The 26,311-nt window shown below is 44.1% G+C and overlaps 1 protein-coding gene across 1 annotated transcript; it reads right to left on the bottom strand.

Annotated features, from left to right (window-relative positions):
• Nucleotides 1-26,311, bottom strand: LOC109867378 (very-long-chain 3-oxoacyl-CoA reductase-A-like). The gene is made up of 11 exons (XM_020456514.2): nt 25,976-26,311; nt 12,411-12,457; nt 11,716-11,791; nt 9,843-9,950; nt 8,864-8,928; nt 8,506-8,550; nt 7,797-7,831; nt 6,922-7,003; nt 3,128-3,193; nt 2,586-2,735; nt 1-1,647 (listed from the first exon to the last, which is right to left on the bottom strand). The coding sequence occupies exons 1-11, from the start codon at nt 26,151-26,153 to the stop codon at nt 1,492-1,494; spliced, it is 1,008 nt and encodes a 335-aa protein (XP_020312103.1). The 5' UTR covers nt 26,154-26,311; the 3' UTR covers nt 1-1,491.

The raw sequence follows: 26,311 nt of genomic DNA, 5'->3' as shown, positions 1-26,311 counted from the left end.
GGAAATAAAACAGACAACATTCTTTATTGTACAGAATTTCTCAAGTAGAAAGTTCAGATTAACTCATACAGGTGCAAAGCAGCAAGACTGACAGAGTACATTGCAATTCCAAAATTCCTGATAAACTGGTCTAGTTTCACACCTGAGAAATCGTCATAAGGCACCATGGTTAAAGTCTGGTCATTGGTCAGAACAAGTCATACAGAGATCCAAGTCAAACATAGACCAACACACAGACAAACAGTTGTGCATGTTGTTGAAGTCCCTCACCACTCCATAAAGACTATTGTGCACAATATATAGTATAGAATCTTTGGCAGTAGTCTGAGCCTGTACGGCAATTGTATAGCATTAGCTTGCAATAGAACTACTATCATTAGCGCATTCACAGCTCCATATAAAGCCTTCAATGTGCAAGACTCCCTCTCATTGGACGTGATCAATGCCAGCATGAGCTGGAAGGCATGTGGATAAGAATGACATTTTGAGAAGAAAAATTTTAGATCAGTGCAACAAATCCCAATTTTTTAAATACACAAAAAACGTAAAGTGATCGCTTGTAAACTTCAGGCCCAGCCAAGGCGTAAACTGCACTTCACTGTGCGAAGTACCTGAAGATGTGCCTGCGGCTTGGTTTTACGTACATGTATAAAAATATATATATAAAAAAAACTAAATTTGGCCCGCCACCATTCTGCTTACAACAGCAGAGTCAACGAAAATCACCCTGTTTAAAGGTCCAATGAAGATTTCTCAATATCAAATATGTTTTGGGTAACAAGTAAATTGTGATTGTTAATTAAAAATGGTCAAAAATAGTATAGGGCAATTGCTCAAGCAAGGATTTTGCTAGGACTGTCTGGGAGTAGTCAGAGCGAGGGGACTGAAAATTAGCGGTTATTGGCAGAAAGGTTTGGAACGCTTTCTTATTGGTCTATTATCTAATTTACTGCATGGTGATGTAGAAGACCAAAACTCCATACCACCAAGAGGCTGAAGTTCAGGCGGTCTTTTCAAACAGCATTTACACTAAAAGGGCATTTACACTAACACAATTTCACAGTATTATTCCATCCTCAGTGTGGAAACTAATATGAAACAGAAAAAAGAAAAATCACATTTGACTGCACTTGGCCTTTAAAGGTTCTTCTCTACAATCATTTTTTGTCACATAGAAAAATAACTATTCCCTGTGCTGAGAGCAGAGTGTATTTTTGTCGCAGCCACTCTGTTAGAGCTGCCGTTTTGGTTAGAGACGTTGTCGCTGAACCACTTCATTCAAAAGGACGTGTCATGTGGCGGCAATATGGGCTCAAAGGAAGAAATCCGTTAGCGTCAACATACAAAAAGATCCTCAAACACACCCGTGAATCATTCGACATTACTAACTAATGGACAGAGTCAGGGCTTGTCAGAGTGGTTGTATGGTAGTTCTATGGTCAACTTCCGTTCGTTTATATGGGGGGGGGGGGGGGGGGGGGGGGGGGGTTCTTATTCGCTCTTCAGCCTGTCACTCTTCCCGTTACTCTGGTTGGCCAGCTCCCTCAGCTTTCTCCTCTTCAGGTAGCCAGTACGCTGGGCTCGGTTCATCCTTGCCCCAAAGTAAATGACCAGGTTAATGGGCACCAGGACAGTGGTCAGCCAGCCCTGAGGACACATGGACAAAAGGTCAGAGGTTAGTTGGCACTCAGTGTGGACATAAACACATTGAGGGCATATTCACTATTCAGTGGTGCGGAACTGGTCACTTCTACATGACAAAAATATATAAAATAGGTCAGGTCTACACATCACATTTCTAAAACGGAAAGTTTGGCACCAAACGGAGGAACAACGGCTGAAAAGGGAGGGACTACGTGGGGTGTATTCAGTTAGGGGTCTTTCACACCAAATTGGTTTGATGTGGTTTTTCCAGAACTCTGGTGCGGTTACCCCCTTGGGTATGTGGTTCGCTGCAGGTGAGAACAGTCCGGACCAAACATTGGTCCCTTTCCCTCGCTTTCCCCACCTCCCTTTCCCCACCTCCCTTTGTTACTATTGGTTGTTTTGACAGCAAGCATTTGATGAAATGCATGCAGCGTCATAACTCGAGATCTCTGAAACATCGTGCGTAGCAGAACATTTATGAGCGCATCCGACGCAGATTAAGGGAGACGGGGGTCACGTCGCAGTTTTAATGGCTATTGCAGCAGTTTCTCCTGCATGTCGCTGGAAGACCAAAGCGAAAATATGAAGTTTAGGACACAAGTGATCCTACTGTAAACCAATTTTTAACTTGATAACATTTGTCCAATAAACAAATGACCTGCATGGACATGTGGTTTTGATTACGCATTTCTCTCCCCCCTAGCTTGGATTTGAAACATGGATTTGAATTGTGTGAAAACGCCCGGAGATGAAGACTGTCGCAAACAGTGGCAAAACGGTCTGCAACTTAATGGACAAATTCAGGTAAGTCCCTCCAGGTTGTTCCATTTGGCTTACCATTTACTTCCTAGTAAATACACCCCTGGATTCGTCCAACAAGACATTTTTGTTTTCAAAGTCATCAAACAAAAACAGGGAGATGAGCGGTGGAGCCGTACCATGACTGCGTGGGGGAAGTAGCCGTTGGTCTGGTCCTGCAGTCCGATGGTTGTCAGCTCAGCAGCCACATAGCGCTCCGGCGTGGGCTTGTCCAAGGTGGGCTTCCTGATACGGGTCATCTTGGTCGCCACAAAGAAGGGCAGCACGCTCTGGAGGACAGAAGTTGGCTTAAAAATTAAACAATGTATAAAAACACAGCAAATGTAGCCACATTAAAAAGAGACTAGTGACACCGAGGGAAACAGCCTTGTAGCGTGAGCCACAAAAACAGAGGCATGATGGTACGGTTCTGTGCTGAAGAGCAGTCAGGAAGAAGCCATACTAGCTGACCTTTGTGGAACTGTCACATGTCACACGAACTGGAAAGCAACTAGTAGCGAACAGGACCGTGTTCAGTACACAAAACATTGCTGAACTTCGCAGATAAAATGCCAGAGAAGCAGGTTCATTTTTTTTTTTTTCTACAAAATACAAGTATCTGCATGGTGGCCAACATTGTGTCCTGCTGAATGTGGCCCAGGTGAACAGGTTAAGTACTCACCTGGACAATGATTCCCTTTGCCTTATACTCCTCCTGAAGTCCCCGGGAGAAGAAGTCCACAAAAGCCTAAAAGGAACGAACAAGAAATACTGACCATTACCTCCTATGAGAGAAAGTGCTTTCCCTACTGAACTAAGACTGGGATGAAAAAAATTAAATTAAAATATTTAACAGCTTTGCCATCGTTTCTATATGTAACAAATCCTGTGGAAAATAGGCCTGCAGTATGAGGATGGGCACCACAGGAGGTTAGTGGCACCTTAATTGGGAAGGACAAGCTTGTGGTAACGGCTGGAATGGAATAGTATCAAAGACGTCAAAACACATTGCTCCCGTGATTGATGTCATTCGCTCAGTTCTGGACATTATAAGCCGTCCTCCCCTCAGCAGCCTCCTGTGATGGGCACCAATAATACCTTTTGTATTGTGCTCTTCTATACAAGTAACAAAGTGCTTCACATCATTAAAGAAAAAGGAGAAGTGCCAATTAAAATCTATAGAAAACAGGGTGTTTCCAAGTCTGACCACCTCTGGGAGACCATTCCAAAGTCTAGGGACCCAAATGGATAATGCCCGGTCACCTTTTTGTTTTCAACCTAGACTTTGGAACGGTCAGTGCTTTACCAGGGGACCTCAGGCTACGTTTTGGCTCCTACGGGAGAGAAGTTCTGCAATGTATGTTGGGGCTAAACCAAATCTAGCCTTAAACGTCATTTTTATACAACACACACACACAAAAAAAAAAAAAAAAAACTGGTAGCCAGTGTAGAGCAGCTAAAAAAAGTGTGATGTCACATTTCCTGGTGCCAGGTAAAAGCAGTACTGCAACATTGTGAAATAACTGGGTGGAGTGATTTGACAGATGGGTACACAAAGATTTATAGTAATCTAGGCGTGAGGAAATAAAAACCATGCATAACTTCCTCCAAATCAGTCAGACTTGACCTACATTTCTTAGACATTAAAAAGGCAGTACCGGACCAGTCTAGAGCAACACGAGAGTCACACCCACCTCTCCAGGTGGTCAACAATGACGTTATGATCAATAGTGTCAAACACAGCACAGCGATCCGAAAGAACTAGAAGTGAGCATCAACCGGCAGAGACGGGTCATTATTACGGACTTCCAATAAAGCCGTTTCCGTGCTAGGACGTGAGCGGAAGCCTGACTTCATACTCAAATTGCTTGAAAAACAACTAACATCTTGGATAAATAAGGAAGCTAAGAGAAGAGTCTATAATTATTCAGGGAAGAGGGGGGGCTAGACTGGGCATTTTAATTAAGGAGTGGTCAGACCAGAGCAGTTCTAAAATAGTCTGGAAAGGAGCCTATTTACAATAGACAGAATGCTGGGGCCAAAAGTCATAACCTCTAGTGGTCTAGTAGTGATCACACCCAAGGGGCAGGTCTTCAGTATCAAGGAGGGACTCAAAGGATATGCGCAAAGGAGCACAAAGGAAGCAGTAGACAGTCAGTAGACAGTCAGGGTAGTTGCCGCAAGTGCCTCCTGACCAGACACACTATGGGGCCCAGCTACTGTCAATATAGGATCTTATATTTTCTGCAAAGACTCAAACAGTTTGAGGAGATCAGGGGATGCAGGCATGTCATTGTGTGTAAGACACAATAGTCTTCCACAGAATTGGATTGTGGAAGTACTCAGATCAGGGCAGTGAAGTAGTTTTTTACGGAACACTAAAATAACACATCCTAGATCTGAATGAATGAAAAAAAGTATTTAAGAATCTCTTTACATAGTTGAATGTGCCGACAACAAAATCACAAAAATGATCAATGGAAATCAAATTTATCAACCCATGGAGGTCTGGATTTGGAGCCACACTCAAAATTAAAGTGGAAAACCACACTACAGGCTGATCCAACTTTGATGTAATGTCCTTAAAACAAGTCAAAATGAGGCTCAGTAGTGTGTGTGGTCTCCACGTGCCTGACCTCCCTACAATGCCTGGGCATGCTCCCGATGAGGTGGCGGATGGTCTCCTGAGGGATCTCCTCCCAGACCTGGACTATAGCATCCACCAGCTCCTGGACAGTCTGTGGTGCAACATGGCGTTGGTGGATGGAGCGAGACATGTCCCAGATGTACTCAATTGGATTCAGGTCTGGGGAACGGGCGGGCCAGTCCATAGCATCCATGCCTTCCTCTTGCAGGAACTGCTGACACTCCAGCCACATGAGGTCTAGCATTGTCTTGCATTAGGAGGAACCCAGGACCAACCGCACCAGCATATCGTCTCACAAGGGGTCTGAGGATCTCATCTCAGTACCTAATGGCAGTCAGGCTACCTCTGGCGAGCACAGAGGGCTGTGCGGCCCCCCAAAGAAATGCCACACCACGACTGACCCACCACCAAACCGGTCATGCTGGAGGATGTTGCAGGCAGCAGAACGTTCTCCACGGCATCTCCAGACTGTCACGTCTGTCACATGTGCTCAGTGTGAACCTGCTTTCATCTGTGAAGAGCACAGGGCGCCAGTGGCGAATTTGCCAATCTTGGTGTTCTCTGGCAAATGCCAATCGTCCTTCATGGTGTTGGGCTGTAAGCACAACCCCCATGGAGTCAGTTTCTGACCGTTTGAGCAGACACATGTGGCCTGCTGGAGGTCATTTTGCAGGGCTCTGGCAGTGCTCCTCCTTGCACAAAGGTGGAGGTAGCGGTCCTGCTGCTGGGTTGTTGCCCTCCTACGGCCTCCTCAGTCTCCTGATGTACTGGTCTGTCTCCTGGTAGCGCCTCCATGCTCTGGACACTACGCTGACAGACACAGCAAACCTTCTTGCCACAGCTCACATTGATGTGCCATCCTGGATGAGCTGCACTACCTGAGCAACTTGTGAGTTGTAGACTCAGTCTCATGCTACCACTAGAGTGAAAGCACCGCCAGCATTCAAAAGTGACCAAAACATCAGCCAGGAAGCATAGGAACTGAGAAGTGGTCTGTGGTTATCACCTGCAGAACCACTCCTTTATTGGGTGTGTCTTACTAATTGCCTATCATTTCCACCTGTTGTCTATTCCATTTGCACAACAGCATGTGAAATGTATTGTCAGTGTTGCTTCCTAAGTGGACAGTTTGATTTCACAGAAGTGTGATTGACTTGGAGTTACATTGTGTTGTTTAAGTGTTCCATTTATTTTTTTGAGCAGTGTAGTTCACCTTCGCCTCTTCAACAGCAACAACGTAACTTCAGATCCTTAATTAGCTCAGAATACTTGGAAGTTGGCAGGTCTTCCATTTACATTCAGCGTTTCAGAGTTACTTTTTAAAGCACGACCGTGGCCATTTAACCAGGGTGAGCCACAGGCAGACAATATCTGGTGCCTAGATAGCTAGTATTAAAGTTTGAGGTCAGGCTAGAGTGGAAGGCAGCCGGCGCATGGGAGAGAGAATCTGTAGAGTTCAAAAAGTACAGGCACTCAAAACCATAAAAAAAAAAAGGAATAACCTAAGGAGGGCCGAGATGCAAAAACAGGAACTGAATCCATCCTGGAAAGAGCAAAGTGCTATGTAAAAAATAATATTAAAAAATAAATCTAAAGCATAAGTCTCAGCTTTGCCTTCATCAGTGCTGTACCATATCTGCTGCCACAGTCTGAAGTCAGCAGACATGTTACTGAAGCTGTTCCACCAAATCAGTGTGAAGACAAACTGAAATCAGTGGTAGGGGACAGAAAGGCATACTCAGACATGGCATCATTTAACTGCTAGTCAATGTATACAAAGTGTGTGCATTTAATGTGTAAACATGTGGAGGTCTAAGACTGGCACTTGCCTTGGAAGAGGAGTACACAGTCAGAAGAGGGACAGGGTACATGCCACTGGCAGAGGAGATGTTGAGGACCACACCTTTGGACCTGAAACCACAAACACCAAAAGGGAATTAGAAGTTGTTTTTTCCTGGCATGGAGTGCCAAAAGAGCCTCCTGTCCATCACAAGAGTACAAGCAGCCTAGTGCCACTGTAGACTGCCATACACACACACTAATCATAGTCGCTGTGCGGGTTGCCATGGCAGCGGCTTGCTTACGCATTTAGCACTCCGGTTGCTGCAGTGATGTAGTGAAAAAGGGGTTGGTTTGCCCCTCACGGCACCAAATGTGCCCCGCCTTCCCATTGGCGCAGAGAGCCCATGTGATTCGTCAGAGCCAATCGGAAGAGGGTGCACTTTGTGTGAATTGAAAAGCAGCTGGTCAGATCGGGGAACAAAGGGATAGAAAGAAGCAGGGTAGAAAGGCATCCTCTGTATAACAGTGTTGAACTCATGTCCTGAACATTTGAAGCCCATGTCTTCATTTCATGGTCATTCTAAAAAATAAAATTAAAAAATGACGAACATTTAGGCTTTTCTGATGTAAGTTTCAGCGTTAGGACAGCCTTGGTACCGGCCTGTTCCTTTATGAAATGGAACAGCTAGCAGTGGGATGATAGCTGAACAGACTGGTACCCAAAATAACATTTGATTTAGTGTTTGTAGTTTTACAGTGCAGCACAGCTTTGTCATGTGGATGAGCGTGTTTTTTTAAAATTATTTACATCCGAGACAACCTTTTTTGACCAGTCAGACACTTGAACAGACTATCAATAGCATCAAAATAAATAAAAAGTTATTGTTCATTTATAATGTGGCTATAGCACTGAAACACTCACCTCTCCACCATTCTGGGTAGAACTAGACGAGTCATCTGAAAAGGGAGCAGGGAAAGAAAGGTTAACTCCTGAGCAAACAGTTCGATTACCTGACAAAATAGCATGGTCAGGAATCACACATGAAATAAGTCAAACAGGACACCATTATATGTAAATATTCAACTTCAAGACAAATTTCCATTTCAATGGATGCTGAAATGGCAAGGGAATGAAGTCATACAGGACCAGCGAGGAAGTTCACATTACCGCTACAGATTCCACCCAGCGGCATTATGGGAAATGTATAGCACACCGGTACATTTCAGGGCGAGCGAGCGAGTAAGAGGCAAGGGCGAGCGAGAGAAGGAACAAGAGAAATCGGGGGAAGAAATGGTGGTGCGTGGGTGGTGAACACAGACAGCGTTGGTGTAGTTCACAGTTGCTCTGGGAACCACAGGTAGCACGGCAGCAACAGTGGCGGAGAGGGTGAAGAGGAAGCGTGAAAGATGGACGCCCATCGACATGCCACCTGCGCCACTGTACGGTTGACACATTGTAACACTAAACTCCCTGAACTTTGCCGCAGACCGACAAAGTGCACACAACCTGTGCAATAACAATAAAATAGCTGAAAAACTAGATGAATATCTATGGTATAGACATGCATAGCTGCCCCGTGGTATAGATTTACACACACACACAACTGCTACAGAAGCAAGAGAACTCTTACCTGGCAAACGGAGGTCATGTTGACATTGATCATGTTGGTGATGAACTAGAAGAAAAAGAACAAGGATCTTTGACACCTACTCTCCCCTCTTGACTCCAAATGCAAGCTACACAAAGTACAACTAGGAACTTTGGCAATGTTAAACAGGCAGCCCTGTTCAATATTGATATTTTGCCCAATTACTGGTTAAATAAGTAAAACGATGATCCGATTGTTCAAAAGAACAATTACTAATTCTATTTATTACTGAATTTGGCTGCCTGTGTACAACACAGCCTAATTGATACTCAATTGGTTTCGAAGATGTCTCAAGTAACATGTCCCTCAACTACACAGAATTAACTCCAGAAAAACTCACATTGTCCAGGTCAGGAATATGCAGGAAGTACTCAGGGTAGGGATAGGATATCCCCACATTATTCACTGTAGAATAAAAAGAGAAGCCAACAGAGGCCATTGTTACTGCAAATAAGAACATTCTAACTGATGGCGTTACACTTCCGAACCACCAGGAGGCAACAGGACCTCAGAGCCAGGCATTCCATTTAAATATAGATTTTTTTTTTTACGGGGCATATAACCGCACCTTAACTGGAAGAGCAAGCCAAGCAGCACATGAACTTATATGCCCTCAAAGAATGACCCGAATGTGAGTCACACACCAAGAATGTGGACAGGCATCACTTTCTGTACGAACACATCCTAATAAAAACGCCCAAGGTAATTAAAATGACAGTAGTAGGCGGCTGATTGTAAATGACGACGCTGCCTCAATAGCATACCACTCATATTGCTTTGGCTTCGTGTCTCCCAGGTAACTCCAGGGTTAGAACTCAAGACTGACTGTGGCATGTGTTGGTGTTAAGCAAAACGCTAACATGCATTCCACAACATGTTGTCAGTGTTCTGGAAATGTACTTACAAAAATTATTTTAAACAATGACAGAATTTTACACACTTCTGCACGATTATGGACAAATAAAAGCTCAATGGCAATAGTGTGTGCAAGCAAGAGTAGTTTCTCAGTGTTGAGACCGATGACAGTATGGCCTTGGCAAGGGAAGGATGTCATTGTGTCAAGAACGGACCACCACCCAACTGTTGGAAGCATTGGAGTCAACATGGGCCAGCCTACCTACGGAAAGCTTGAGACACCTCGTAGAGTCCATACCCGGACAAATTGAGGCTGTTCCGAGGGCAAAGGGGAGTGCAACTCAATACTAGGAAGGTGTTCCTAACGTTTTGTACACTCAGTGTAAAGAGAGGATAGTGTAGTGACGGGACAAGTGGTATACACAGCCACACGGTGACGAAGGCCAGACCAAAGGAACACCTACCCAGGACTCCGATCTCCAGTCCAGCCAGTCCAGCCTCGATCTTGGGGTAGATGTCCGACAGGCCAAAGTCCACGGCGATGGTCTTGGTCTCCACCTTATACTGCGTCTCTGTGGACAGGAGGAAAATAAGGAAGATAATCACACTCAGTCACCCCATAAAAACAGATGGTACCCTTTTCAACACCAAAAATTCCATTGAAAAATGAGCAGTAAAAAGACAACTTCTCAAACAGGAGAGGGCGCCGCGTACCCACTAATAAAACCTGAAAACGCCCGACGCTCTCCTTCCATCGATATGCCTGCTGCAATTAGCATGTATAAAACTTGTCTGATGGGCAACCCGGTAAGTTCCAAGAGGGGAAAAAAAATCCCAGGATGTGCCACTCAGAGGGATACGCAGGCAAGCGTTACCACTGCTGGATAGGGTTGAAATTTCCACAAGAGAGTAGAGAAGTCTAGTGGAGAGATACAAGGCTGGGCTGGAATATCCCCATGAACCGACACACCCTATTCATGTAGCTATATTTAGCTCGTGACATTCTTTTTTATCATATCAAAGCGTCCAAGACTGAGGGGAGAAAAGAGTTGGAATTAGTCACAGGGTTTGTTATGGGGATTGGGACTGCCAGATTAAATAGGTTTGGGTTACCAGGTTCATTGTGAGCCAATTGAAGAAAAAAAGGTAACTAGAGGTACAGAAAAGGGATCGTTTGTTGCCACAGTGATTGGGGATGCCAGATTTGGGGGGGGGGGGGGGGGGTTAAGTTGCCAGGCTGATTGTTTGAGGGGGAGGAGTGCCAGCGGTTTGGAACCTTGAGCCCTGCACGTGACAACCCATCAGCCTACTCTGAATCGTCAGCACGACAGGGGACATTGCACCCAAGGTGAAGGCTTAGGAAACCAGAATCCAGTCGCTTTTACGCTTACATTATCAGAAGGCCAGTGTCTAAGATTAGGGTGCCATTTTCCAAAATAAAAGGAGCCTTCATTCAAATGCAGTGAGGAAACGAGACACTGACTTACGCAACCAAACAATTGGTCATTTAAATTAAAACTTGCCTTTAGTCAGTGTGCCGGTATCCTTTATACATTTAATATACGGCACCTGAGAAACAAAATTGCACAACACTGAGAATGAGAGTCTTCAGATCAACTAAATATACAGCCAACTCCACACCCCAAAAGTGAAGATAAGGGCTCCACCCAGCACAACCAGAAGAGGACTGGCCACCCCTCATAGCCTGGTTCCTCTCTAGGTTTCTTCCTAGGTTCTGGCCTTTCTTGGGAGTTTATCCTAGCCGCCGTGCTTCTACACCTGCATTGCTTGCTGTTTGGGGTTTTAGGCTGGGTTTCTGTACAGCACTTTGAGATATCAGCTGATGTAAGAAGGGCTACATTTGATTGATGGATGAGTGAAGGGCTAAGGGAATGGGGACAGACATGCGTCAAGGCAGGCCTGCCCATATGGACATACTCAACTTCCAGGCTTTCCTGGAGGTGCGTGTGTGCATCCCAGTGTCCTGTAATGACATACAGGCTAGCCTTTTAGAGAGGGCTGGGGAAGCTTTTTACAGTGGCCATATTTTGTACATCAGACAGAGTTGGCTGGCGAGGCACACACTATACTCCACCAATTAGCATGTCCGACAGACAGGGTCACACTTTTTGCTTTTAACACCTTTATTTAACTAGGCAAGTCAGTTAAGAATTTTTCTTTTTTTTCTTTCAATGAATGCCTAGGAACAGTGAGTTAACTGCCTTGTTCTGGGGCAGAACCACAGATTTTTACCTTGTCAGCTCGGGGGTTTGAACTTGCAACCTTCCGTTTACTAGTCCCACGCGCTAACCACTAGGCTACCTGCTGCCCACTTACCAAGCTGCCTGGCGACATCATCCAGCTTGTCCTGGGAGCGACTGATGAGAATCATGGCGAACCCTTTACGGGCGAGCTGAGAAAGAGGAGCAAGAAAGATGGGATGAGTAGACTGGAACTGTACACCACAATCACTGAAGACGATATTGAACCAGGGAACTCTACGGTTCTTTAAAAATGGGGAGACTAACTAGATTCCTATTGAACCATGTCACGGTTGCCTCGGGCCAACTACGTTCTTGACCGAGCCTTCACTACTGCTCTAAACACATGCATGGCCCATTGACAAGGGTGCTCCAACTCAACATGGAACGGCGTGAAGAGCTCAGTGGTAGCCTTGTTACCACCGCTCTTGTTCTTCCATCCTCGTAGAGACAGGAAATCCCCCAACATCCCCACAAGTATAGTAAAACAAGAAATGATTCCAGGTGGGAACATTTCCCAGAAGGACAAAGGCTATTTTTAGCTTAGGGGTTAGGTTTAGTGTGAGGGTTACAATTAAGGTCAGGTGTAAGGGAAAATAGGATTTGGACTGGAAATTTTAGGTCCCCACAAGGACAGAAAAAACAAGTGGGTGCGTGCAAGAATCCTTTTAAAACAATAGACCTGGAAGAGCCCTCCCCTACCATGGCCTGTGCGTCACTAAGCCTTTCTAATGGAGGAAATTAAATAAAGAGGTCATGCAGGAAACTCACCTCCTCCGCATAGACTTTACCGATGCCGTCTGTGGCTCCCGTCACAACTGGAGAAAAAATAAATAAAATCAGTACTCATGGTTGCATGTTTCGTACAGTCGTTTTGGACCGATGCCTCGACTGAGCATTCAACATACATCGTCAATGAGAGCTGATGAAGATGGTCCAAAGTGCATTACAGTGGCTTGGAAATACAATGCCATTCAAAAAAGGAGGAAAACGAAATGAGTAGGAAAAACATTGATGTCACCAGATGACGTTAGCTAGCTAAGATTGAGGGGAGGCCACCAGATTTTAGCATTGCTAGCTATTTTTGACAAACTTTGCTAGCTAGTGACAACATTTCCATCTGTCTAAAGTAGAGTTCACATGCTGCTGGCAAAGTCGTTTCCTACTAAATATATGACTACTTTGGCAATGTCATCGTATTTCCAGGCACTATAGTGGAATTGAGTCATTCTGGACAGAGGCGATCACCACTTTGGTGCCATCGAGGGCAGCTTGAGAACGTTCATAACGGCATAACGGAACAGAGTGACAGACGTGCAACCTATGAATAGGCTCTTTTTTTTTTTAAACTGCAGCCTGGCTCCAAGTCACTAGATAACAGTGTATAACGCTAACATGTAGTGGGGAATATACAATATATTGTGGGTCCAACATAAAGTAACACAAGTGTCATGTCATTTCTGTCAAGGCTTTCAAAGAAATCAATTGCAGAGAAAATTCTTGTCTTAAATGAAGGCGTCATGATTTCGGTTCTGGTCAGACTGCTTCTTTGGGGGATGCAAACAGCAACACAGTTTACATAGTACTGTAGCCGTCACCCGGATAGCAAACAGTAAAAATAAAACAAAAACAAAATCAGCTGAGACGCACCCAACAACCTTGTTGGTCCATTATCATGTGGTACCGAATAAAAACATAAGTCTAAATGTAACCATTAAGCTAAAACTACATTTTAAAACAAGGCCTCTCGACAATGCTCTTTTACAGTTGGCTGAAGAGAGTTCCATTCAAAGTGGTTGCAAGAGACTAGACAGTGGAGGTAAAGGAGAATGGCTAGGAGGTACAAGGAGTCCGGACGGATGTTCGTGTCATTCTCAGCTCGCTTTGTCAAGACATCGTACAGCTATTTTTTGCCAGCCTTCTGCCCATCACCCCTATTCCATGCCTGAACAATCGTCAGTCTCACACACCCCTCTTGCTAACACTAACCAAAGCACCCAAATACAGGATTTTTAGGGTGGGAAGCTAAGTGGGCACCAATACGTACTATTCCCCCAGCACAAACCATTGTGCACTATGAAATAGCACAGAGGAACCAACCCAGGGTTGATGGAAAGATTAAGACAGGTAGTAGCCATTCTCTGGCACAAAGCTGGAGGGGGAAACAAGGAGAGGGAGGGGAGGAATGACGAACAAGGGGCACGAGAGAAAGGAGGGGAGGGAGGACAGGGATCCTAGGGGCGGCTAAAAATAGCAACAGAGGAAAATAACGAGTGAAAAGGAGGGAGAAGAAAGAGAGAGCAGTCAAAAGTAGAGAGAGAAGCAGATTGTTTTTTCCCCCGCCCATCTTAAGAATGAAATGCTCCTTGGCAGAAAAGCCTCAATGGGCAACTGACTGTCGCATCAGGCTGAGACGGTACACTCCCCTGTACAAGGGGCTACATGCAGAGTATGGCCAGGCTAAAGATGACAGTATACCAACACATCCCTCAAGAGAAATGCCATAGTGAGCTTCTGTACATTTTATTTATTTTATTTTATTTTACCTTTATTTAACCAGGTAGGCAAGTTGAGAACAGGTTCTCATTTACAATTGCGACCTGGCCAAGATAAAGCAAAGCAGTTCGACAGATAAAACGACACAGAGTTACACATGGAGTAAAAACAAACATACAGTCAATAATGCAGTATAAACAAGTCTATATACAATGTGAGCAAATGAGGTGAGAAGGGAGGTAAAGGCAAAAAAGGCCACGATGGCAAAGTAAATACAATATAGCAAGTAAAATACTGGAATGGTAGTTTTGCAATGGAAGAAAGTGCAAAGTAGAAATAAAAATAATGGGGTGCAAAGGAGCAAAATAAATAAATAAATTAAAATTAAATACAGTTGGGAAAGAGGTAGTTGTTTGGGCTAAATTATAGGTGGGCTATGTACAGGTGCAGTAATCTGTGAGCTGCTCTGACAGTTGGTGCTTAAAGCTAGTGAGGGAGATAAGTGTTTCCAGTTTCAGAGATTTTTGTAGTTCGTTCCAGTCATTGGCAGCAGAGAACTGGGAGCAACAGAGGAGCTGTATGCTAGATAGTGAACCACGCAGTTGGTCGTGAGATCTATGCCGGATTAGGAATACACCAGGAGAGTGCATGATGCCTACACAAACTGCACAATCAATTTCATCTGCGGTTTGTTAAATGGTCGCACATCGTTTTGTGAACACAACCGCATAGGTGCATTATGACAAGGGCAGTGTTGTCAGGACTGGAAGTTCCTGCACTCAAGGACTCCTTGAACTTCCTCCCCCGCCCTGCTTCACCCGAGACTTGACCCAAAGTTCAGAGCATATACACCCAACTCAGCAACACATTCTCTCACGGGGAACAACGACCATACAGTCCCATGGATTGGTTGAATGAACCAACAAAACCAGATGGACAGAAAAAGAGAACGGAATGGGCGGGGTAGGAGAGGTTCTGAATCTGCACCGACCGCATTCCACAGAGATATTAACATGTGGAACAAAGGGGATGCAACTCACTAGGAGTTGAATGCCGATGGAATCCCACAGGAACTGTAGGGCACATGTTTCTCTCGCCACCTGTCAGGGGATGAGTGGTGTCTGTACACTCAAGTGCATTACCGCTTACACTTTCAACACTGCGGGTTCTCATGGTCACCGGAATGTGGTGTGTTTATGTGGGACTAGAAGACAGGAGACTGAGGGATGGGAGAGAGGTATTCACAAGACACCGGGTGAGTGGGAGGGAGGAGGAAGCGCCATTGGTCGCATACCACACCATCTGCCTACAGGAACGGTGAAGAGGAGAGAGGAGACGATGGGACAATGGGAATATGAACTGGGTTTTGAACCCCGATTCCACCTCCACAAAAACAAAATGTAAAAAGACCATTGCTGATTCAAGCTAGTCCGATGGTTTTGCAGCTCAGTATGAAATGTAGCCGCTTCACGCCTCCCTTCTGTAACTCCTGAATGGCTACACCGCTCCCTCATAGCATAGAAGAGAACCATGTGCCCTCACTCATTTTGGCAAGGATGAGAGAAGGACAAACAACATTTCTTTGGGCAAGTGGATATCGTAATTCATGGTACCCGCACTGTATAGGTGGCACGTCGGGATCATTATTCTCCATGAAGTGCACTACTTTTCAACCAGGGCCCAAAATAGGACTCAAACGTAGTGTACTATGTAGGGAATAGGGGGCCAGATCATATGCATCCACAGACTTGACATCCCGTCATCCCCATTGTGTTGTGCGCTACATCTACAATGACAACCAATGTTAAGACTTGCATTTACTCATGCCATCCAAAATACTCTGATATGTAACAGAACCTAAATCAAAATAGATTCAACTCAAATCTGTTAAGATCATGGAATATATTTATTTAAAAATAAATATTAAACACATCACCCATTCAGTCAACATTTCCACACATTGGACCCAGAAAGGAACATTGTGTCCAAATTTCCCCATTGTTAAATTCACACAGAGCAGGATTTTAAAATTACCCTCACGTGAGTGGAGCATTACGGTCGGTGACGGCTGCACACAGGAAGGAGCTACGCGAGCAGGCACACGTGTCACCACAGCGACTGACGTGCTTAACAAAGGTAAGGGGGAGGGGGATTGTTTTATTCCAATTCTAAAAGTTGACCGAGTTATTCTCCTTTTTATATGAACTCAGGCAATTTAAAATTAGGCACTAATCTATGGATTTCACATGACTGGGGCAGGGCTGCAGACCACTTGGGAGCCAGGCACAGCCAATCAGAATTTTAGTTTCTACCCACAAAAGGGCTTTATTACAGACCGAAATAGTCCTCAGCACCCCCTGGTTACACTTGGTTTGTAGTGGAGGCCGGTTGGACATGCTGTCAAATTCTTTACAAACAAGGTTGAAGGCAACTTATGGTAGAGAATTAACCATTAAATCCTCAGGCAACAGTTCTGGTGGACATTCCTGCAGTCAGCATACCAATTGCACACTTTGTGACAAAATTACACATTTTAGAGTGGCCTTTTATTTTCCCCAGCACACGGTAATGATCATGCTTTTTTTTCCCAGCTCATTAAAAACATGGAACCAACACTTTACATGTTGCGTTGATATTTTGTGTTCAGTGTAGAATGTCTCAGAGGCTCAGATGTGTCACTCCCATCTCCTCTATATATTTAAGACAATAACCATTCAATGCCATTTTGGTTAAGTTATCCCCTGATGGAGGGGGGGGGGGGGGGCTTAAATTGCACTCGGCGCTACACATCACGTAGCTGCTGCATATCGACGTTCCCACCTCAGAGGCACAGTGGAGCTGCCCCTGCCTGTCGCCTGCTCAATATTCATATTGAGGGCTAAAAAAAGGATCACGAGTTAAAAATAGCAGCGAGGAGCCGAGCGCAGCCTCGTCTGGTTCTCGCCTGCCTGCCGCAGCACCTGAATACCAACAAGGAAGGAATGGACAGGGGAGGGGAGGGGGGTGGAACACACCCGTTATGGCTAAAAACGGGGTCTACTCTGCAATGCATCCCAAAAGAAAATACAGAACGGCATTGGCGCAATCATGTTTATTTCAGCATCCTATTGCAGCACCGCTCATGGCTGTATAGAATATAGCGCTGTAGCTCCAGAAAAACTGCGCAAATCAAAATGGGTGCCAAACTAAAAGTGGATCTCCATCCCTCACTAAAGCCCCAATTATCATTCGTGGAGAAGATGCGGTCCTCGTGTTGCCCCTCTCCTTTCCTCGGGAGCGGTTAAGCCATTTGTCGTACCCCTGTCCCTCCTATCAACGAGCCAGCCCTCCCGTCAGAGAAAGGTGTGGTAGGGAGACGGGCTGCAGTAGAAAACCCAACGCGACCGCCATCCCTGCCTTCACCCACCTCAAAACAAGTTGCTTTAAATAACAGAAAAAGCAGCAAGTCACGTGGGCAAAATAAAAAGTCGACAGCTACTGCTTTATGAGCCGAGAGCAAAAATAAGTCTACTTCGAGCCGCCCACGACCAAATATAGCGTCTATATTTGAGTACAGTGTGTGAAAATTGAATTTGATGACCAGAACAGGCTTTCCTTTACAACAGTGTAACTCTGAATCCCAGTGGCGGTCAGTGCAGTTTAGAATGAGCAATAGGATGATTATTTCTCATGAGCATGGCCTTATGTCCATTACAGCATGTTGGATGACTGTCATTCATATTCCAGTCACCCAGTTCAATGTAACAGCGATAGGTTTAGGCTACTACATGATACTCAAAATGTTCCCTATATCCATCATAAGGTTGCGATAACCTAGCCTATTAATGAAAGTTTGCAACGTAGGTACACAAAAGTCGAGATTAACCTTGTGGGAGACTGAAATTAAATACGGCTTTTCACAATATCGCCTGCATCTAGCTTGTAATCATTAGTCCAGTGGCAAATAAGAGTTTCTATTGGACAAATTCAGGTATTTATTTTATCCCAGTTTCATTTTACATAAAAAATAAAAAATAAATAAAAAAACAGAATCATAGCAGCCACGTATTCATTCTAGCCTCCTCACATTTTCCCTTTGTTTGTAGACTTCAATGTACAACACATCAGCTGTATGTGACCAGGCAAAAAAGTATTTCCAAGCAAAACCATATCATAACCGCTACACACAACCTACATCGTTGTCACCATATTAGCTAAAGTAACCAAAAGCTTACCTTGACTTGGAAGAGTTCCAGTATTGTGTTGGATAGTCAGTCAGCTAGCTAACATAGCATCCCTCTGAGCCACTAAACTAGCCAGTTGCATTTATTTGCTAGCTAAGTGAAACTGAAAAAATAAAAATAAACTTGCATCTCTATTTAAGAAATCTGTTGAACTACTGTCTTTGAGTCAACTACTCATCACATTTTATGCAATGCTAACTAGCTGTAGCTTACGCTTTCAGTAGTAGATTAATTTACTGATCATTTGATTGGGTGGAGGACATGTCAGGTCATGCTGAAAGAGCTCTGAACTTCCGGAGGACATCCCCCATCCTGTCATAATTACTGTGTAAGTCTACGGAAGGGGGTGAGGCGCAAGAGCCTCCTACGTTTTGTATTTTAGTCAATGTACCCAGAGGACGGATGCTAGCTGTCCTCCGGCTACACCATGGTGCTACCCTACAGAGTGCTGTTGAGGCTACTGTAGACTTCCGTTGCAAAACAGTGTGCTTTAATCAATTTGGTCATATGTTATCATTTAGATAAAACTATTCTAAATATATTCACTTCAATGTTTCCATTTTTATGAAATTCACTGAGGATGGTCCTCCCCTGATGAATCCCTGTCATCTGCAACAGTTGTCCATTGCAACGTCACATTACCTCCTGTGACCCCTGCCAATCATACAAAGCAAATTTTATTGGTCACCCACATATTTAGCATATGTTATTGCAGGTGTAGCAAAATGCTTGCGTTCGTAGCTCCAACAGTGCAGTAACATAACTGTAGAGCACTACAATTGTAAATAACTACGGCGGCACATTGCATGAAAGTCTAGACTTGAAATTGTAGTTGTCTAGATTCAGATGAACGTATATTAATGTTACCTAACCTTATCTGCAAGACAAACTACAACTTTAAAAAGTCTAGATTTAGCAGCTTTTTCTGCAGAGAGGTACCAAAGTGCACTAGAGATGTCAGACGCCTCAACAGGAGACTGCAGGAAAACCCAGTAGGACAGCGTTATGCTGCTCAGACAGAGTCCGAGAGATCAGAGCCCGTGTAGTGCCATTTGGGACACAACCCTTGCTTCAGTTGAACCCTAACCCAATTCCCATCTTACATACTCTTCCAATAAGGTCTTGGTTATCAAACAGAGACAATACTCCTCGTCGACAGTGTGTAAAGCTCTGCAGTTAACACTTTAACCCAAACTCAACTGTAGAGCTTCACAACGTCAATGCAGGTCTTTAAATCTTTCCGTCAACGCTGAGCAAATCTACACAAGTTCCTCAGACAACCAAGACATCATAGGAAGTCTTTGCAAGAGGAGAATTGGGTTAGGGTTCAGAGTTATTGCCTAGGGATGTACCTATTACAAAACCCAAGAACTCAACTGAAAGAGCCTAGGCTTTAAGGAAGTTAATTTATGATGCAATACAATCACAGGTGTTATCACATTGTGTTGTGCATGCAAATGCACTGATGGACTCTGGTTCTGGGCATGTTGCGCTACCAAAATCAACAAGAACCGTGTGCAGTTCTATGCAGTGAATAGTATTCAATTCACCCCATTACAACTATACTGCTAAGGTGGGCTCTCCTAACTTCGTGAAATGTGCTTCATGCACCTGTGCCCCTAAGCACTAACACCACACATTACTAAAATAAGGTGGACTTTATTTTAGCCTAATTTAACTAGGCAAGTCAGTTCACAAATTCTTATTTTCAATGACGGCCAAGGAAGTGGGTTAACTGCCTTGTAAAAATCTGTCGTTCTGCCCCTGAACCTTGTCAGCTCGGGGATTCGATTTTGCAACCTTCCAGTTACTAGTCCAACGCTCTAACCACTAGGCTACCTGCCGAAAAAAAAAAAACTGGCATTAACCAAAAGGAATTTGAAAACAGCAGGTTTACACCAGTCTCATTCATACACGTACCGACTGGTCTGAACAAGTGGACTGGAATAGCAGTATTTGTTTGATTGCATTTCTTTTTTTGAGACTAAGTGCAAACATGGGCTATTTAAAAATATATTTTTTCAAGAAACCGATGGAACTTCATTTTCTAACAAATAAGGTAACACGAGTCGTGACAGTGGAGCGAGAAGTGGGGGGCTCGCAGAGGGCAAGAAATGAATTAGAAATTGATAGGAAGAGGGATAGAACAAGAGAGGAGATGAGAAAGGCTGGCTAGTGACGGGGGCTTGAAATTAAGAGCTACAGCTTTCTCTACCCAGCAGCCCCGGCTGCAGCACGTGTCACAGCGCGTGTCCGTCACATGAAACGCAACGCTGCTCTCCCTCCGTCTCCAACCAGCCACCCCTCCCATTTATAACACTAGGGGGAAGCACATTCACAAGCATAGATGGAGCTGCTGATCATTCCTCAGTGACCGGCACATTTCATTCAGTTGACACCTACTCAATAAGGGTTTTTATTTTTTTACATTGTAGAATAGTGAGCACATCAAAACATATGGAAAAAGTGTAAGACAATTAGAAATATATTTTTTCTTCAAAAGTAGCCACCCTTTGCCTTGACGACAGCTTTGCACCCTTGAATTTCCTTCTTAACGCATTTCAGCCAATCAGTTGTGTTGTGACAAGGTAGGGGTGGTATACAGAAAATAGCCCTATTTGGTTAAAGACAAAGTCCATATTATGGCAAGAACAGCTCAAATAAGCAAAGAGAAACGACAATCCATCATTACGTCACGACATTAAAGTTTGTCAATTCAGAAATTAAGAACTTTGAACGTTTCTTCAAGTGCAGGCGCAAAAACAAGCGCTTTGATGAAACTGGCTCTCATGAGGACCGCCACAGGAAAGGAACACGCACAGTTACCTCTGCTGCAGGAGGATAAGTTCATTAGTTACCAGCCTCAGAAATTGCAGCCCAAATAAATGCTTCAGAGTTCAAGTAACAGACAAACTGTTAACAGGCATGAATCAGGCCTTCATTTATTTTTTTTAACCTTCATTTAACTGGGCAAGTCAGTTAAGGACAAATTCTTATTTACAATAACGGCCTAGGAACAGTGGGTTAACTGTCTTGTTCAGGGGCAGCAAGACAGATCTCTTGTCAGCCCGGGGATTTGATCTTGCAACCTTTTGTTTACTAGTCCAACACAAACCACTAGTGTGCCGCGCCTAAATGGTCAAATTTCTGCAAAGAACCCACTACGACAAGACACCAAGAAGGAGACTTGCTTGGACCAAGAAATGCGAGCAATGGACATAAGACTGATGGAAATACGTCCTTTGGTCTGAGTAGTCTAAATTTGAGATTTTTGGTTCCAACTGCCATGGCTTTGTGAGACGCAGAGTAGGTGAACAGATCTCCGCATGTGTGGTTCCCACCGTGAAGCCTAGTGCTTTGCTGGTGTGATGGTGCTTTGCTGGTGTGATGGTGCTTTGCTGGTGTGACGGTCTGTGATTTATTTAGAACTCAAGACACTTAACCAGCATGGCTACCACAGCATTCTGCAGTGATAAACCAGATTGGATGGCGTACGCCTAGTGGGAATATAGGACAATGACCCAACACAACTCCAGGCTGTTTAAGGGCTATTTGACCAAGAAGGACAGTGATGGAGTGCTTTATCAGATGACCTGGTCTCCACAATCCCGACCTCAACCCAATCGAGATGGTGTGGGATGAGTTGGACTGCAGCGTAAAGGAAAAGCAGCCAACAAAAGGGCTCAGCATGTGGGAACTCCATCAAGACTGTTGGAAAAGCATTCCAGGTTAAGCTGGTTGAGAGTATGCCAAGAGTGTGTAAAGCTGTCAAAGGGTGGCTACATTGAATAATCTCAAATATATTTAGATTTATTTAACACTTTTGAGTTACTACATGATTCCATGCGTTATTTCATAGTTGATGTCTCCGCTATTATTCTACAATTTAGAGAAGAAAAACCCTTGAATGAGTAGGTGTCCAAACTTTTGACTGGATGTGCATGTTCCTTACAATGAATGAAACACAGCGCCTATTCATGACAAGTACACCAACTGAAAACCTTTTGACATGTCACTTTCCAACAACTTTCCCTTTATCAAAAGACGACTTTCCGCACATCCTTAGGCTGTTGCCATGACAGTCAGTCATAACCAAAGTAAAAAGGATCCTTTACATTTTGGAATAACTGAACAGTCTTCCATGTCACGCCGACACTAACTCTTGAATGGCTACACCCAGCCCTTATAATATGTAACCGTTCCAATCACTGAATAAACTAATTCAGCGATAAGGGATAAGACGAGCTAGAGGTTGTGTGACAAGTTGCATGTCAAATGCCCTGTTGGAAGTCTCTGCCCCTCAACGGATAAAAGACACCGCAGAGAACCTAGTGGCCCTAATGTTGAATCCAATGTCAATGACCTGTTCAGGAGCCACATCCTAAAAATAACCTTTCAAAGTCTCCTACACCGTAGCGTCATCTGTTCGGTTAGATTTACAGAGGCAAACCCCCCTAAAATCTTACTCCTTGGTTTGATCCATGCCTCTAAAAAAGGAATTAGAAGCTTCTGTACTGCCCCCCCACATGCAATGTATATCATCTGCAACACACTAGTATCCTTATGCAAGATGTGCTGCTCTGAACTAACGAAGAGGGGAGAATTTCTACAAGATGATCGAGTCTAGAAATAACTTTACGTCTCACAAATTAAAAAGTAGGGGTCGCTGAGCTCTATGAAAAGTATATTCATCCTGTTGGTCATTTCTAAAACAGCCTCAACTATTCATTTTTCCCCAAACCACAACATCACATTTTTTGGATATAAAATCTGTTAATTATATATGCGTAGTTCACTTGAATTTCATAACTATTGGAGGACACTGCATACCACATAAGATGTTATCGTTAAGCAAGAGCTTTAGTCTTTCACAGACGATGGATAAGGCAGGAGAACAAGAGGGGATGCCTCCTTGAGTCAGGCAGGGTGTATGACTCCAAACCTACCACCAGGGGTCCCCTCCACTCAGGGAACACCACAGCCTCGCTGGAGCATCCAAAGGAACGCCAGTGAAATTCTTGCGTAGCTCGTAAATCAAGTATGTGCACAAGCGATGTAACCAATGTACTGGCAGGCTACAGCACGACACATATGAAGGTTGAAAAAGGGGGCATAAAACAGAGGGGAGATTTGAGAATAACTCCTTTCTTTAATGAATTTCTTCACTGGTGACCTTTTAGTAATACTCTCAGGCCTGTATCCCAGAACCAGATTAAGCCTAGTCCTGGACAACAAGTGTGCAATTGAAAAATCGTGTTTTTGTAAATGTACTTTTAAGCCAGCTGTCTGCATAATGCAAGACATGGCATATCCAAAATGTGACAGTCCCGTTCTGTGAGCTTGTGTGGCCTACCACGTCGCAACTGAGCCGTTGTTGCTGTGGCCTACCACTTCGCGGCTCAGCAGTTGTTGCTCCTAGACGTTTCCACTTCACAATAACAGCCCTTCGTTTGACCGGGGTAGCAGGGCAGAAATGTGACGAACTGACTTGTTGGAAAGGTGGCATCCTAAGACAGTGCTATGTTGAAAGTCACTGAGCTCTTCAGTAAGGCTATTCTACTGCCAATGTTTGTCTATGGAGATTGCATGGCTGTGTGCTCAATTGTATACACCTGTCAGAAGAGGGTGTGGCTGAAATAGCCAAATCCACTCATTTGAAGGGGTGTCCACATAATTAACCTAAGTGTGAAGACAATTTACAAAAGTGTATGCATACACCTTTTTAGTCCAGGACTTATGTCCAATAAACCTGGTCCAAGATCTGTTGGTGTGATTTAAACAATGACCATATGAGTTGGCAAGAGAGCACAAACAGATGTGGGATCAGGCTATAAGAGAAGAGGCTGTAAAGTGACTTGAGAGTGAGCGAGCATGCATGCGTGGTAAACCTGGCTGCCAGACCTGTGCTTCAGGATCAGGAACCAGTTTAACCATACCCTGGGGCATTGTCACCTCCAACCGCTGTGCATACTCCAGGGACTGACATTGGAAATTAATGTGAGAAGAGACAAGTCAGACTGGTACTCCTATGGCTGTTGGTTTCAGGGTGAGGCATGCATATTTCACAACAAAAAAATACCAAGGTAGCACTTTAAACAAAAAAAAAATAGCACCCCCACAAAAAACATGAAATAAATCCAATTATCAGTCAGAAATTATGAATTAACAGTATATGGTGATGTGGGCTAGCAGCATGCCGAACCTCAGAATGTGCAACAATACATTCGGAGATAGGCTGCAAGGGTTATATAAATGGTTTACATTCAAGCGACCATTCAACGTGAGCGCTAAGACATCATTTTGGGAACGTGTCGCAATCTATGACAAGGCAATGACCGATCACATAGCTAGAGCGCCGATGTACACTGGTACCCCGACGCATATAAACCAAGAGAACGTCAAACTATGCCATTACGCATTCAATAAGCATTCCACCAATGCGACACATGTTGGAATCCTTCATCTAACGCACATGACATTCATTTTAAACCAAATAAACAAAGCCATCAAACCCCAGAAACCACTTTAGACAAACGTACGTCGTGATGCAGAGATAAAAGCGTAGCTTTAAAAACAATTCACTGTCATCGTTTTGGTTAAGAGCACGTAGAGGATGGTATGGGGGGCGCTCGGCAAATTGCGCAGCAAGACGAGAACGAGCGTTTGCTCTAGACGCAGCAGTATTCTCGGAAGACAAGACTGGATAACTGGGTCAAGATAGGCCAGGGCTATTTCAACGAGACTAGACATTATGCAAAGGCACGATCCTAAAATGTCTTAAAAGCGAATATATCTTATTTGACCAGGACGGCGACAGAAGCCCCTAGTTTGAACAACAAAAACTTGAAACACAGGATACGAATTAAACCAAATACAGCTGGCTGCTTAGAATGTGGGAAAGTCAAATCAATGTCAAGCTAATCAGATAAGAATATCGAAAAATAAAGATCAATCCATTTTAGGTAGCCTATTAATTGCGTAAACAAAAAACATATGGCAACAATGCACGCATGACCAAAATATAGCCTGGGGTATATTATAAACTGTTGAATAACCTATGAAAATGTTAACATTACAGAGAGGAATCTATATTTGTGGTAAATCCAAATATAGGTCACGTCTTAATTGGGCATATATATATATATATATATATATATATACATATATACACACACACACATCAGGTGGATGGGCTAATTTCGTTCACTGTGCCGCTGGATGAATTCTCACCCACATATTACCTATCTCTAAATGAGCGCACAACCCACGGAATTTGGTTTGTGTTTTATCTGTACTGGACATCTTCATCCTTTCGAATGGACGGCGAAAAACAATGCTGGTTCGCGGTCTGGAACTTCGCGTGCTGAAGTGCGGCTGTTGCACACTGCCAATAAACGTGATCTTGTTAACCTGTTAGGGCGTTTTACGCGATAGTCCTGATACACAACTTAACTTTCTAAAGTCGGTGATACGTCAAATATGAGAATGCAGTATTTTCGTTGATGTATAATAAAGTTAGACTAAATATCCTAATTTTTAAATGTTCTTGTCGAGCTCAAGGCTTCTTGAGCAGCCTTCGTGACTTTTTGTCGTAAGGAATCCATGTGACCAACTCACCTGCCCATTTGCCCAGTTTCGGAGAGAGCAACTGGCCATTTCCCCAGACCCAAATCCGAAAACCTTGGAGGAGTCGGTGGAGCACCCACAAAGACAGTGAGGCCACGGTGAATGCTCCGACCCAGAAGAGTGGCGTCTCGGCCACAGGAAGCATGTCCTCCACGTTCAACGAATACATGACAGCTGTTTTTCAGTGACTCTGTGGAGACCTCAAATTTAGGCAACGTGCTCTAATTTCAAGACACAATGTGCGAATCCCTTTATAAGGTGGTTGTAGCATCACACTCCCACAACACTAGTCCATCCTGATTTAAACACACACCCACCACCTACTCT

This window comes from Oncorhynchus kisutch, linkage group LG22, assembly GCF_002021735.2.
Source record: "Oncorhynchus kisutch isolate 150728-3 linkage group LG22, Okis_V2, whole genome shotgun sequence".
Taxonomy (NCBI): Eukaryota; Metazoa; Chordata; class Actinopteri; order Salmoniformes; family Salmonidae; genus Oncorhynchus; species Oncorhynchus kisutch.
Note: the sequence above shows the minus strand (reverse complement) of the source record. Positions and strands in the feature narration are given on the sequence as shown.